The sequence below is a fragment of the Eleutherodactylus coqui genome, chromosome 1, assembly GCF_035609145.1.
Source record: "Eleutherodactylus coqui strain aEleCoq1 chromosome 1, aEleCoq1.hap1, whole genome shotgun sequence".
Classification (NCBI taxonomy): Eukaryota; Metazoa; Chordata; class Amphibia; order Anura; family Eleutherodactylidae; genus Eleutherodactylus; species Eleutherodactylus coqui.
This window is the reverse complement of record NC_089837.1, coordinates 484,911,430-484,927,260: the sequence shown is the minus strand read 5'-3', so window position 1 is coordinate 484,927,260 and position 15,831 is coordinate 484,911,430. Positions and strand designations below refer to the sequence as shown.

Genomic DNA, 15,831 nt, shown 5'->3' with positions numbered 1-15,831 from the left:
TCGCTCAGTGAATGGAGCCTCATGAAATGCCTGATAATAATGGTGACCAGCAGGAATCTCATCACTTTCAGTGAAATTGAGCCAAAACAGTGAAGAAATAGCAGTGCTAATCCGCCTCACTGGTTCCTGTCAGCACAGAGGCGTCATGGCTGCCTTTTCCCCGGGGACAGATGGAGTATGTTATGGAGTAACACCTCACAGAGGACGCTATGTGGTGTGCGGGCTGTGAGGAGGCATTATATGGCTACAGTAAGCGGCTGGCTCATTCCTGTCATGGACGCGGCACGACGGTGACTTCCGCCCGCACAGCGCAGCGTGACGTCACCTACACCGCCCCCTAGAGCCGGAAGAGCGCCTTGCAACCGCTATGTCACTATGGAGTGTTAGCCGCATGCAGTGTCCTGTGTGAGCGGCGGGGGACGCAGTGCAGGTACCCGGGGGGCGGAGGGTGGCAGCCGAGCACTCACCGCTCACATGCTGGCCGCAATATCCAAAATGGGGAGATTTTCTGCTTTTTGCTCTTTTCATTATTTTTGTATTCGTTTTTCCATCCCACTATAAAAAAAATCATTTTTTATTTATAGTGACAAGAAGACTTGTTTTCTGTAGAGCAAATTATATTTTTAAATTATACTGTTTAACCCCTTAAGGGTGCAACTTTTCTTTCTTCATTTCTGGATTTTTCTCTCAACTTAAACGAGTTAGGGCTCCTTCCCACGGAAAGATTTCCGGCGCGTAATTCACGCCGGAAATCCGCTGCGTTGCCCGCAGCTATTAGGTTCTATTGAACCTAATAGCTCAGGGCTCACGGTGCGAAATTCCACCGCGGAATTCCGCACAGTGAAATCACCCGTCCTCACCCGCGGCATGTTCTATTTGCGCGGTGTACGCACGGATGGCTTCCATTGCAGTCAATGGAAGCCGTCCGTTCGCGCTATCTTCCACTGTAGCACAGCGGAAGATAGCGTGAAAACGCTTCCCCGCCTACCGCGGGCGCGTCATATGACACGTCCGGCCGCATCACGTGCCGTGGCCGGCGTGTCAAGTGATGCTGCGGCGCGTCACGCCGAAGCGTCAAGCGGGAGTGAGGACGCCGGATCCACAGGTAAGTTTGGGGTCTCTGGGGGGCGCCGTGATGGGCTCCGCCACAGAATTCCGCGGCGGAGCCCGTCATGGCCGTGTGCAGCCGGCCTTATGATTTTTTTTTTAATATACCCAGTAACTGGGCTGTCCGAGGGCTTGTGGTTTCTTGCGGGACGAGTTGTACTTTTCAATGGTATGTAATGTAGCCTATAATGTACTGAAAAACATTGAAAAAATCCTAAGTAGAGTGAAATGGGTAAAAAAAAGCAAACGCCATGTTTGGGAGGAAGGGGTCTTGTTTTTACGGCGCACCTAACATAATAACTTTATTCCATGGTCAGTGCGATTACAAGGATATAACATTTATAGAGCTTTTTTTTTTGCCGTGCTCCTTTTTAAAAATAAAAGATCTTGGGGAAAGAAAAATAAAATTATTTTCTGCCGCCATCTTCTGACCGCCATAACTTTTTTCAATTTTTCCGTCAACCTAGTTGTCTGAGGGCTCGTTTTTTGCGGGGCGTTCTGTAGATTCTGTTTGTACCATTTTGGAGTACAGATGGCTTTTTGATTACTTCTTACTACATTTTTTCTTGGAAACAGGGTGACCAAAAAAGGCGCAGTTTTGGCTATGGGTTTTTTTTTTCTGACAACGTTCACCATGCACCTCCTCCTCTATCTGAGCCTCACGCACACGGGCGGATGTTTGCTGTGGAATCCAGAGCAGGCGTCCGGGTCCCGCAGCAATAACCCTCCATAGCATGCTATGGGAAAATGATTCTTCACGCACACGAGCGGAAACCAATTGCAGTTTCCGATTGCAGATGAGAAATCGCAGCATGCTCCATTTTCCTGCGGTTCCACATGGATGTCCTCAATTGACTTTAATTGCGCATATTCGACAGCGAGCTGTGCGGACCATCCGCAATACAGATGAAGATCAAGAAAAACGGCTACGCACGGACACTGCTGCTGCCAGGGCCGGATTCTGCATGTGGAATCCCGCTCTGCCGTGTGCATGCTGCCGTAAAAGGGTAGTCCAGGAATTTAAAGGGGTTGTGGGGGGTCTGGAACGCAGACCGAAATGCGAATGTTGCCTGTATCCAAATTAAGAGGAAATATTATATAGAGTACTCATAGTTGAGAACCATAATGACCCACTATACACAGACTTAGTAAATCAGAATGAATTCTGTTTATTGTTGTACATTGCTAGTTTATATGCAAGTTGGAAAGAAGGCGTTTCCAATACCTAGTTTCATTCTACTTTTGCTGACCAAACCCTCATTCCAACAGATTACAATAGGGCTGTAAATCAAAAGCCTTTTAAACAAAAGGTATCAACAAAGCTGTTTGAACTATACATAAAACAATTACATGTGATAATAAAGGTTGTCTCCTGGCTGCCTGAGTACCTACTTAATCAGAATGTAATCTTAAAGATCCATCAACAATTTGCACATCAAAAGAGGGGACATTGTTTCTACTTTTCACATAGACAAAACTGGTCCAGCCACCTACTGGGAGTCAGCACAAAGTTTGTAAGTTGGTATTCAGTAAGATAGCTGAATAAAATCTAATTAATCATACATTTAGTATTTTAAAATCAATATTCAAATAAACGCTTGAATATACCTTTTTACATATGATTCTATATCCAAATTCTACTAGCAACTTCCGGAATGTTTTACATATAATACATAACATTATATAACCAAATAACTAATGTCACATTTATTACACTGTTTCCTTATCTTTCTTATGTTAGGTTATTGATTAATAATGATTGACCCCTATCATTCCCCCATTTGGACATCAGAGCCACCATTATCTCCTGGTTCTGTCACCCATAGGTGCCGGGTTCCCAGGTAGGAATGGTGCACTCTATGTCCATCAAGATATGAAGACATAATATCAAATATTGCAAGTCAATCAAGTTTACAATACAGTAATCTTAGATTTATCAACATCAATATCGTCATCGTCATATTAGACACTTAAAGGGGTGTAGAAAATCGGCATTCAGTACATTTAGCTATTCATAAAATTATTACCTTAATTGCAATATATATATATATATATATATATATATATATATATATATATATATATATATATATATATATATATATACACACACATAAGATCATACTAGTCGGACGACTGCAGAGTAGCTGTTACTTCTGTTGCCTTAATTCGTTGGCATTTCCCGATTTCATTAGAGTCACAAGTAAAATTACAACATTCTTCAGCCAACGCAACACTCCTCACCTAAAACCGAGTTATATTCGTCCAATGTGTATATTCAATGGTATCGCAATGGGAACAATATTCAAATAAATTAAGGAAGGTGTTTTCCTGAACAACATTGTCATCTACTACATCACTATCATTGTGAACTATTGAGCGTATGTCTCGAAGAGTCTCTACAGGAGTGGGGACAGATAATAGAAAAGTCCGCAAAATGTCCTCTCCACTCCTGAGGTTGGGCATACACGTGTGGGAAATATTTGCCCATCCAGTCCATCGCTTGTCCATGTGGATCGTTCGTAGTGGTGTTTCCCAATAAGAAGACAGTCCAATAAGACAAATGCAGAAGTGAAAATCAAAATGTCCATTACCTCCCCCACCCAAACAACGCCGGGATCCCACCCATCACTTTTCCTCTGGCTCGGGAACTTTCTTGCAGTGGGAGGCATGTATCCACTTTTACAGAAGTAGGCGTTGACAACAGAACTTGGTATGGTCGTCAAACCTTGGGTCCAAGGCCTTTATTACGTGTCTTTTTTTTTTTTTGCGACCACCCAGTCTCCAGGCTGCAAGAAATGAGTCCCCTCTAGATTGTCAGGGTCTGGAATTGGGGAAAACACTAGATCGGGTGTTATTTTCAGTTTACGACATAATTCTTGTACATATTCAATAACCTTATCACACCCCTGCTGCAGGGCCTGTGGATGGTACAGGCCTAATCTTGGCATAGAGCCAAACACTTCTTTTAACTTAAGCATATCATTTCAGTTCTTTCAACTCTGTTAAACTCTGCGGGTGGTATGGAGTGTAAAACGCTTGTTCCACCCCAAGGCTGACATCACCTCTCGCATCACTTAACCTGTAAATTGTGTACCTCTGTCACTCTCAATTGTCTCTAGTACCCCAAATCTACATACAAGTTCTGACACAAGTTTAGCCACTGTACATTGTGCGGTGGCTTTGAACAGGTCCACGCACACAAGGACGTACTCGTACCTGCCTGATTTGGGAAGCTGGATGTAATCGATTTGTAATCTCTGAATAGGATACAGTGGTCTGGGTGTGCACTTCACATACCTTCACATATGCCTTTGCCAACCAGTCGAACCCTGGAGCATACCATACCTTGTCCATAACAGAAACCATGGCATTCCGAGAGGCATGCACTTCCCGTGAGCTAGGACGGCGAGGTGGGTGTAGGCAGCCGCTGGTACATCATCTACGTCCCGTAGGACGCCAAATCCCAAATCAACAAGAGTGGTGGGACCAAGATCCAACTTACAGCACAAGGGGTCTTGCGTACTGTCCAGGAGGGCTGCAGCCTTGGCTGCCCTATCCCCTTGTTCTCTGGTGACTGCCCCTGCGTGTGTGCTTTAACCTTTATTATGGCCACCTGTCCTGGCAACATGATAGCTTAATGGGCTTGCCTTGTGCCGTGAGAAAGCTCCTGGACCGCCAGATGGGTCCATAATCGTGTGCAGTACCAAAGACGAGCCTGGAATCAGTGTAGATATTAGTAGTGGTATATTTTTCAATCGTACAGGCCTCAGTTCCTGCGCTGACATGTGTGGCGGCAGTGGCTTTTGTACAAGCATCTCATTCAGTGTGACTACTTCAAAACCTGTTACAAACCTTCCTTTGTCATTCAGGTATCTAGATCCATCCACAAACATTTCAAGGTGGGGGTTTAGGAGAGGTTTGTCAGTGACATGTGCGAACCCAGCTGTCACAATCATGCTGGTGTTCTGCATCAAAAGGCCTCCTCTTCATCAGTCAGAGAATTTGCAAAAAGCTGGTCCTCTGTACTTACTCCCCCATTTGAATCAGTGTCACCTAATGGCAATAAGGTGGCCGGATTCAAAGTGGTGCAACGTTGAAATGAGACATTGGATGAAGAGTGTAAATGCAAGTTCCATTTTGATCCGTCTAGCAAGAGACAGATGTCTACGGCTTACCTGTGTCAGGATACCATGTATGTCATGTGGGGTGTAGATCACCATGGTGTAATCTAAGAAGTTTCTCTTTGCTGGCTTTGCAGCCATTCTACTCTGATGGAGGAAACACAAAAGGCTTAGTGATGCATTGAGGTAACTATTTGTGTCAGCAGTACATAAAAGTAAATTAAAAACAAATCATCAACATATTACAAGAGGGCGGTGCCCTCGCGAATTGGCCAGGCGTCTAATACCAGTTTCATGAATCTGGTGAACTGGTATTGGGCTATACTGTGCCCCTTGTGGCAGCACTATCCAACAGTACTGCTTTCCTCTGAAATTAAATACAAACAAATACAGACAGTCTGTCGAGGTCCGTCTGACTGGTAGCCCAAAGGCTCAAAGGAACGACACTAAGAACTTGTTTCTCTGCGTGCGTAAAAGTGAAGACAGGGAGAGGTGTCGCTAGGTCTGCTGCCATCCGACCGAAGGTCGGGTGACTTTCAGACCTGGGGTGTATACGAGCCTCACCGGACGAGTGAAGTTCGATACAAGATCCCAAGGATCCCATCATTTCGGTTCCCAATATGCTTTCAGGACTTTCCAGCACAAGGAAGCGCATGAGGCATCGTGACCCTTTAAACATTACCTCTAGTGGTTCAGTTTCTGCCAGCTGAATTGGCACTCCTGAAACCCCTTGCACCAATTACTGCTAGATAATCAAGCTGGTATTCTATTAAAATAGATCAGAACCTTGTTGCAAAAAAAAAAATATAAAAATTAAATTTAAAAATTCTGAAATTGCTGACCTGCAATACCTGGATCACCTATGTCAGATATCCAGTTCCTTGTGCTAAGCAATGACTCAGGAATTGGAGTTTGTCTTGGAGGTGGCTTACTATTTGTCAGGACCTGCGGAAAGCTGAGTTTCTGCAGTAGCTATCAAGACAAATGCATGAGCCGGATCTACCAAGAGAGCAGTTAGTTTACAAACCTCCTCTGAACTGTCACTTGAGGTCTCAACCTGTACCGATCCATCCGGTGAAAATTTGATGGATGCAGATAAGGCTTGTAAGATATTAGTACAAATAACAGACATGAATTACAACAAGGCAGAATAATCCACATCCTGCCTGCAATGTCTCATCAAATTTAAGAAGAAAAAAAATTTCCTAACTGCCCAAGCTCCTCACCCCCTCCTTTGTAGACAAAAGAAGGATGAAACATTACCTACTTTTACATTATCTAGCTCCACCCCTTCGATGCTGGTCATCTGCATGTCTCTCCTACAGAACATTCTTTCAGAGACAGTGCAGTACTAACAGCATTTAGCAGTGATATAGACGTCCAACCAATTACAGAACTGACATTTACACAAAAAGCAAAAAAAAACTAAAATATATCTTAAAAATCCCTATATGTTCTCTATTTTTAAGACCGTGTAATTCATTACAAGTTTCTTATTTCATCAGCGTCTGTCTTCCTTTCTATGACACTGAATTTTATCTCTATGAAACAGAATAGCTAAGATATTAATAAGCAACTAAAACATTCAGACTTTAAACAGCATTAATTATTAGTAATTACAAGACGTATACTTCTCTCCTAGGCTGGTCTGTGTTGAGGGTGGAAGACCTCTTCCTATTGTTCTTCCCTCCCATCTCCTTACATCACCTAGCTCCACCCCCTGTGGTCTGGCTCAGTGTTTGGTCTTTCTTGCCTCATTTAGTTTCTAGCCACCGGACAGTATACACCATATAACACAATCTAACTCTCATACGGGCCCTTCATTAATACACACACATAAAGACAAAAACATTTGCATGTCAGTTACTACTTTTTAAGTGTCAGTACTTCCTCACTTGTCTAAAAGTGTCGGTACTTCCCAACCCTGCTTATTTCCCTCGTCTCTACTACTTCTCTTATGTTTATTTTTATCCCAATCTGTGCCACAATAGTCTTTCACATAATTTTAGATTATAGTTCCCACTGCCTTCCCTGTTTTACATCTGCTTCTATATCACCCTCCGCTCCCTGCATCTCTTTCTTGTCCTCATGCTTCCACTCACTAGCCTAGGATCTAGTGAGCATAGGCATAACCGGTTTGCACCGAGGAGCTCCGCAAGCAGGGCAGCTCTCTCTCCAATCCGGGTTCTGTTGTCCACAATGCCAGCAGGTCCATCCCTCCAGTCCAATGTTTGACCTTGGAGTGGATGACTTGGCATAGGGTGGGGGGAAGGAGACGGTTGGAATTGAGATGAAGGAGGGGGTGAAGGTTGAAGAGGGAACTGACCCCACAATGAGAGAACATTATATACCTGTGCTTTGAATTCTTTTCTCATTTCATTTTTAGCTATTGAACAGTATATATATAATACAACATACTTCCTGTGTAGCCAAATATAACCAATTCTTAATTCACATTTCTTTGCAAAGACAAGTAGGTCTTCTAAAGCCCAGTACTCCCCACCCTTTGAAATGTATCTTATCTTCTATAGAACACAGAAACTTCTCCAGACAAATAGCTGTATAACTGGTTCCACTGCCTGTAAACATCTTCTAAACTGCAAATTCACACTCACTAAGGGGTTTTTTTTTTTTTTTTTTTGTTTTGTTTTTTCCATTCCTATACGGACTGATAATATGTGAAGTAGAAATTGGGATTGTATTTACTGTACACCAGACTTCCAATAATGAGCGAATTATGTATAGATAAGAAAAACTCTTAGTACCGCGGTTTTTACACGATTCGCTCAGAATAGGCTACCCAATGACAAACACAATACAACTTATGCCCATTTCTACCCACATACTGATATTCACCACTCCAGATAGCAACTATTATTACCGTGCATTGTTCTTTTGAACCCCCACAGATGTGAGTGGGGTATAACTTTCTTACACTTAGAAATTAGACATTACAAGAACACTAAGACGTACAACAAAGATTAGTTTACATAACAACAAGACTTACAAGACAAACAATAGTGGTTATTTGTCACATAATTGTCCACAGATTTTGCATGAACTTACTTTATGTCCCAGAGGGACACAAACTATAAGAGGATTCCCTTTCTCTGATAACCCCTTACTGCCGTATCTATACTTGCCTTAATCCATCTGTCTAACATATTTTTATACAACCTTTTGACTATCTCTGAATCTTTTCCCCAAACGTGCTGGTCTAAGACTCCCAAAATTCTAAACACCTTACTACATTCTTCTTCCCACAGCTAACGTGCCTTCTTTGTCTTTTACTATTTCTCTGGCTGATTTCCATATAGGCATACTGCTTGCCCTGTACGTTTCCCATATTGTCTGTTCCTTTATCTAAACCGGCGTCTCTGATATCTTTCATATGCTTTTTCCCGTACTATTGCCAGAACCCATAGTTAAAGGTTCCCGCTTTTCTAAGTCCTATCTGTCTATATATTTTATACGTTTGTCTGCATACGTCTCCCCCTTCCCTTTCTCTTATGGACTTACCTCTTGATTTACCACTGTAACACAGCATTGAGGATGCATACGGCTTTCCTCAGATAAATCTGGCGGTCCCTTCTGCCAAGTCCGAAACTGGCAGGATAACTATTTATTTTATTTCCCACTATTCATCACTAAGTAAACAGGACCTGATATCACCTAGTAAACTAAGGACCCCTGGTCCCTGGTCCTGGAATAGTTTTACGGACTCCTTAAGGGGGGGTTTAGGGGACTTCTGGTGATATTATAACAGACTCAGTAAAAGCAAATTATGGCTAACACGACACAGACTATCAACGTACAGATTTCAACAATTACTACAGGCAACATGGCAATATACACACAAGGGTTCTTCCGTCTAGCACGGTCACTAAGAACACCGTAAATAACAGGCAGAAGCGTCCTATATAACATACAGCAACTCACCCCCTGTCGACACGAGGACTGAATGAAGTCAGGAGAGCCCAGAGCTTGAGTGGCAAGTCAAGAGCTTACCGTATACCGGTGTTTTGTAGATCTGGGGTCCCGTGGCCTCTCGTCCGGCTGGTCGGCAGGTAGTGTAGTCAGGTATCGGCTGCAGGTAAGGAGTTAGCTTCTGCCCCACTTGTCGGGCGCCAAATAAACTGTGGGGGGTCTGGAACGCAGACCGAAATGCGAATGTTGCCTGTATCCAAATTAAGAGGAAATATTATATAGAGTACTCATAGTTGAGAACCATAATGACCCACTATACACAGACTTAGTAAATCAGAATGAATTCTGTTTATTGTTGTACATTGCTAGTTTATATGCAAGTTGGAAAGAAGGCGTTTCCAATACCTAGTTTCATTCTACTTTTGCTGACCAAACCCTCATTCCAACAGATTACAATAGGGCTGTAAATCAAAAGCCTTTTAAACAAAAGGTATCAACAAAGCTGTTTGAACTATACATAAAACAATTACATGTGATAATAAAGGTTGTCTCCTGGCTGCCTGAGTACCTACTTAATCAGAATGTAATCTTAAAGATCCATCAACAATTTGCACATCAAAAGAGGGGACATTGTTTCTACTTTTCACATAGACAAAACTGGTCCAGCCACCTACTGGGAGTCAGCACAAAGTTTGTAAGTTGGTATTCAGTAAGATAGCTGAATAAAATCTAATTAATCATACATTTAGTATTTTAAAATCAATATTCAAATAAACGCTTGAATATACCTTTTTACATATGATTCTATATCCAAATTCTACTAGCAACTTCCGGAATGTTTTACATATAATACATAACATTATATAACCAAATAACTAATGTCACATTTATTACACTGTTTCCTTATCTTTCTTATGTTAGGTTATTGATTAATAATGATTGACCCCTATCAGGGTTGTCCCGCGGCAGCAAGTGGGTCTATACACTTCTGTATGGCCATATTAATGGACTTTGTAATGTACATTGTGCATTAATTATGAGCCATACAGAAGTTATAAAAAGTTTTATACTTACCTGCTCCGTTGCTGGCGTCCTCGTCTCCATGGTGCCGACTAATTTTCGGCCTCTGATGGCCAAATTAGCCGCGCTTGCGCAGTCCGGGTCTTCTGCTTTCTTCTATGGAGCCTCTCGTGCAGGATGCCGGCTCCGTGTAGCTCCGCCCTGTCACGTGCCGATTCCAGCCAATCAGGAGGCTGGAATCGGCAAAGGACCGCACAGAAGAGCTGCGGTCCACGGAGGAAGAGGATCCCGGCGGCCATCTTCACCGGTAAGTATAGAAGTCACCGGAGCGCGGGGATTAAGGTAAGCGCTCCGGTAAGCTTTCTTTAGGTCCCTGCATCGGGGTTGTCTCGCGCCGAACGGGGGGGGGGGGGGTTTGAAAAAAAAAAAACCCGTTTCGGCGCGGGACAACCCCTTTAACAAAATTTCCGCCATTTGCACAGCCTGTAAGAAACCTGTTTTAGAATGGGAAAATTAATCTCTAGTCCAGCAGGGGGCAGAGCTGATCCGGGATCCACCACTAGCCCTCCACCCTTTGGTTTAGAGATGTATTTGCTGGTTTTGTCACATGCTGCATAGATGGTAGCTATCTTATTGCATTCTTGGAGAACCCCTTTAACTAGTGCCACAGCTAAAGAGGTAGCCCTAGTACCCCAGCCACAAGGGGAAGCAATATTCTAGTCATGTGGTGCAGTGCTGTAATGACTTCTAATAATGGCACAATAATATAGTCATATTACATAGTGAATATTTGTATATATGGATTCTGTATGACTGGTGATGATTAGATTTGGAGATCTGTGAAAGTCTTTGGTGGTTAGTTCGATAAACCTGGTGTTGCTTTCACTCCAGAATTCATTGCAGGCCAAGTTCACATTCATATCAATGCAAACTCAGCCTGCAATACCAAGCATGACCACTACAGTAAGAACGGAGCTGTCTGCTTCCTACAGAAATCAGCTGAGTGCACAAGTATGCTGGTCTGGCAAACAGGCAATGGCCCTCTGCCAATCTATTACTGATGACTCCTCCTGAGGATAGTTTACAACTGGACAATCCCTTTAAGGTTTACATGCATTGTGTTACTTTCACATTTTCTTTTTGCAGAGGTTCTACAATAATCCATCACATTTCTGAAGACCATGTCGGGGGCAGCAGTGAATGGTAGACCCGGAGTCGGAGTTGGTGTTGTGATTACGCATCCTTCCTATCCCGACTGTGTCTTACTTGGACAAAGGAAAGCAAAAGGCTCTCCGGGGGCCGGCATGTACCAACTCCCAGGAGGGCACCTAGAGTTTGGGTATGAGCAACTTTAATTAGCGGTACATAACTAAATGTGCAAACCTCAATGACATAACTGAGATTGAGGATTGTCAGATGCTGTCTGTGGCGTCTGTTTGCCAATCAGTCGTCCACGCATAACGAACCCCATCCACTTACAGCAGGAGTCGGTCATGCTGCAGATGTTGAAATCCGCAGCGTGCTATTGGTTGGGGAAATGGTGTGGATTTGTGTTGCAGAATCCTTTCATTGCGATGTGGTGAGCGGATTCCACAGTTTTGTTCCATATATATATATATCATGGTATTTGTATAGCGCCAACTTATTCTGCAGCGCTTTCAGGTCATTATTACTTATTACCCCCCACCAAGCTGGGTTCTCATTCTATATTGTTGTGCAGTGAAAGCTGGGAGGCCTGTGCTGAGCGGGAGACTCTTGAAGAAGCCGGACTACATCTGAAGAACGTCCGCTTTGCTTCTGTGGTCAATTCTATCAGCGTTGAACATAATTATCATTACATTACAATAATAATGAAAGGAGAAGTAGACCTGAATTATCCATCCGAACCGACTAACAGGGAGCCTGCAAAAAATGAAGGTAAGGAGCTTTATCTTCTGGACATTATAGCCTAAAGCCCCATTTACATGCAATGATTATCGCCCTAAATTTGTTCAAATTATGGCATATTAGCAATATCATTGCGTGTAAACGCTGCCATCGTTCACTTTTCGGCTTAACGATGATTTTAAGGTAAGAGATAACAGGGACTGCAAGCCGTGTTCATCAGTCAGAGATAACATTGTATTCTGCCAACAGCCCTTGCGAGAACAATTGAGCTGTGTGCAGAGCTCAGACCACATTCTGTGATCTGCAAACAGCTCCCGGAGGCCCTTTTACACGCAAATGAAGCTGGTAAAGTGTTAATGGACATTAGTGTCCATTAGCACTTTATGCAAAATGATCGCTAAAATTGTCAATCTTTTAATTGTTTGAAAGATTGTCTGTGCGTGTAAATGGGCCATAAGCCAGGGTACTACTTACATGGGTTTGCCGGACCTTCACTTGACAGCAGACCCATGTAATGACGGTTAGAAAAAGACATAGTAATTCCGTATAAATTACAGTACGTATGTTTGCATTATGGAAAACGTAACTCTCCATAATCTGAGAGCCATAACTTTATTTTCCCATAAACAGGGCTGTGTGTTGGATGGTTTCTTGCAGAATGAGTTGATGCTTTCATTTATACCATTTTGGGGTCTGTACGGCTTTTTGAATGCTTATGAGCTAGGATACCATTTCTTTACAGTGATAGTGATTACAGTGCAGTTACCTCCAGTGATTACAGGTTAAAGGGGTTGTCCCGAGGCAGCAAGTGGGTCTATACACTTCTGTATGGCCATAATAATGCACTTTGTAATGTACATTGTGCATTAATTATGAGCCATACAGAAGTTATAAAAAGTTTTATACTTACCTGCTCCGTTGCTGGCGTCCTCGTCTCCATGGTGCCGACTAATTTTCGCCCTCCGATGGCCAAATTAGCCGCGCTTGCGCAGTCCGGGTCTTCTTCTTTTCTGAATGGGGCTCCGTGTAGCTCCGCCCCGTCACGTGCTGATTCCAGCCAATCAGGAGGCTGGAATCGGCAATGGACCGCACAGAAGCCCTGCGGTCCATGAAGACAGAGGATCCCGGCGGCCATCTTCAGCAGGTGAGTATGAAGACGCCGGACCGCCGGGATTCAGGTAAGCGCTGTGCGGGTGGTTTTTTTAACCCCTGCATCGGGGTTGTCTCGCGCCGAACGGGGGGGGGGGGGGGGGTTTAAAAAAAAAAAAAACCCGTTTCGGCGCGGGACAACCCCTTTAAGACTCCTTTGATTGGTGTGATCTATTTAGAATTTCTAGCTATGACTTGTCTCTGCACCTCCTCCTGCAACTACCCAATCATCAGTTTTTCCCATAGTAATAGCATGCCCCTTTGTGTTCTAATTTAGTAATAGTACCCTCAATTATTACAGTGGCCCAATTAAGTAATACTGTACCCTCTGTTAATGACAGCGCAGTGTGGCCCACATTTAGTGACAATAGTCAATCTTCTCCCCAAACATTTGGCCTGGCAGAAACATTTCTAAACACATGGTAAGCCACTACATGGTAAGCCACTACATGGTAAGTTCCCGCGGCTGTGTGTGTGCTGCTTCGCTATTGAGGCATCTGTTGAGTGTCCTGTAGGCTAGAATTGGAAATGCGGGAGGAGTTTAACACCGGCGCAAAGCAGCGTGTGACCGCCGGAACTTGTGTAGTGACCGCAACTGAATGTGTCTGCCCAGTTGGATGTTCAAGAGAGGGTACTGATGTCAGTGGTGGAATAGGGTTATTCGGCCCTATTGAGGCTGTTGAGTATCCTTGATCCAAGCTATGATGCAATTGCAAGATCTAGACTGTATTAAGAGTAGTCACTAGAGATGAGCGAACGTACTCGGATAAGCACTACTCGTCCGAGTAATGTGCTTTATCTGAGTACCGCCCCGCTCGTCCTGAAAGATTCGGGGAGCGCCGCGGAGCGGGGAGCTGCAGGGGAGAGCGGGGAGGAACGGAGGGGAGATCTCTCTCTCCTTCTCTCCCGCCCGCTCTGCCCCGCTCCCCGCTGCGACTCACCTGTCAGCAGCGGAGCGCCCCGAATCTTTCAGGACGAGCGGGGAGGTACTCGGATAAAGCACATTACTCGGACGAGTAGTGCTTTACCGAGTACGTTCGCTCATCTCTAGTAGTCACGCATCGCCGAGAATATTCTTCGCATGTGGAGTTTCACTGCCGAATTCACTGCCACAAATGAGTTCCACGGTGTAAAGTCATGCCATTTTTACAACAAATAGAGCATGCTGGGGATTTACAAATCTGCGGGATGCCCATCTTCCACTTTTTTTCAGCTATAAGTGGATACGATTTTTTTATAACTCCATTCACTAACATTCCAAAGCCGAAATTCTATAGTGTGTGGACTAGGCCTTATGGGCTGCCGCCACATGGCTCCTCTATGAAGCACCCTCTTCTACGAGAGAGCACTTCTGTGATATGGAAGGTGATGGAATAATCAGTTTTGTTCTTTTGCTTTTTTTTTACCTCAGGCTGGATCCGCAATTCTGTGTGCGCCTGGGGTTTCAGCCGAATCGCCAAAAATGGCATGCAGACTGAAACATAGAATTTCACTAGTCAAAGGGAGCGGAATAAGATGTCCATTTCACATGGTTTGCTCCTTTCCAGCGTTGGTGGCAGACAGGACGGCATAGTCGAATGTGCTCTTCTGTCCTGTACCAATGTTAGAGAGGAACAGAAACCTTCTCAGAGAGCTTATTAGTCTCCTCTTAACTTTTGAAAGATTGTGATTCCGGGTTCGGTCAACCATTTTTAGTGTTTGAGGTCACTTTGACACTTGCGTAAAATCGCACGATGCAAAAGTGAGTGAAAACAGAATTATGACACCCGTGCTTTTCAATGGTTTCCTTCACATTTGCAATGTTGTCACTAAGACAATGTTGCGTGAAAAAAATATTGCGGCATGTCCTATCTTTTTGGTCGTTTTATCTCCCATGTTTCCCTATGGAGCCTCCTTTTTAGCAGATGGCAAAGCACAAATTTGCAATTTTCATACGATGTGTTTTTAACATTAGAAAATCCTACTGACTTCTGGCTAAAAAAAAAAATCGCGCGAGAATAAGCAACACTGACTCAAAAATCGTGGAAAAAAAGACACAATTTTGCTACAATTTTCTGCAATTGCCAGTGTGAAGGAGCCCTCGGATAGAATTTCAGAAAGTTGAGTGCAAACAGAAACCTTGTGTGGCTCCAGCCCAGGGTTCATATACATATGATGGGTGCCAGGTTCTGGGTCCAGACTACAAGGATCTTTAATACACCCAACTACACGAGGCTTTGGGTGAGACTTTACTATCCCTTTAGGAAATACACAGACTTATGTTTTTTGTTTTTTTTTTATAGGGATTTAAAAGGTTACTAAAATCACACAAATACTAACAAATGCTATTTTGCAACTTTTTACACTTATATTGTAGGCTGGAATTGGAGCAAATGGGAAGAATTTCCTCCGACTGACCAACTGTTCTGGGCCTTATGTTGCTTGAGAAAGCAAGGCTATAATCCTTTTAGTGAAGATTTTGATCACCTCCGTTCTGTACAGCGCTGACGGGCTGGTCTTTTACACTGTAATATACGCTATGTTCCTGTTCTGTGTATATGAATAGATGTTTTACCGCTAATTATTGCAGTTTCAGTTTTACAAAATAAAAATGGAATAAAAAAAAATCCCAGAAGTG

General features: G+C 43.5%; 1 protein-coding gene across 1 annotated transcript; it reads left to right on the top strand.

Annotated features, from left to right (window-relative positions):
• Window positions 1-340: 340 nt before the first annotated feature.
• On the top strand, window positions 341-15,768 carry NUDT15 (nudix hydrolase 15). The gene is made up of 4 exons (XM_066586094.1): window positions 341-430; window positions 11,325-11,517; window positions 11,899-12,095; window positions 15,571-15,768. Exons 2-4 carry the CDS (start codon window positions 11,360-11,362, stop codon window positions 15,699-15,701), a joined length of 486 nt encoding a protein of 161 aa, XP_066442191.1. The 5' UTR covers window positions 341-430; window positions 11,325-11,359; the 3' UTR covers window positions 15,702-15,768.
• The last annotated feature ends 63 nt before the right edge of the window (window positions 15,769-15,831 follow it).

Coding starts and splice junctions, on each gene's coding strand:
- NUDT15 (XM_066586094.1), top strand. CDS start 11,360: ATGTCGGGGGCAGCAGTGAATGGTAGACCCGGAGTCGGAGTTGGTGTT. Junction 11,518..11,898: donor GGAGGGCACCTAGAGTTTGG/GTATGAGCAACT, acceptor ATTGTTGTGCAG/TGAAAGCTGGGAGGCCTGTG. Junction 12,096..15,570: donor GGAGCCTGCAAAAAATGAAG/GTAAGGAGCTTT, acceptor CTTATATTGTAG/GCTGGAATTGGAGCAAATGG.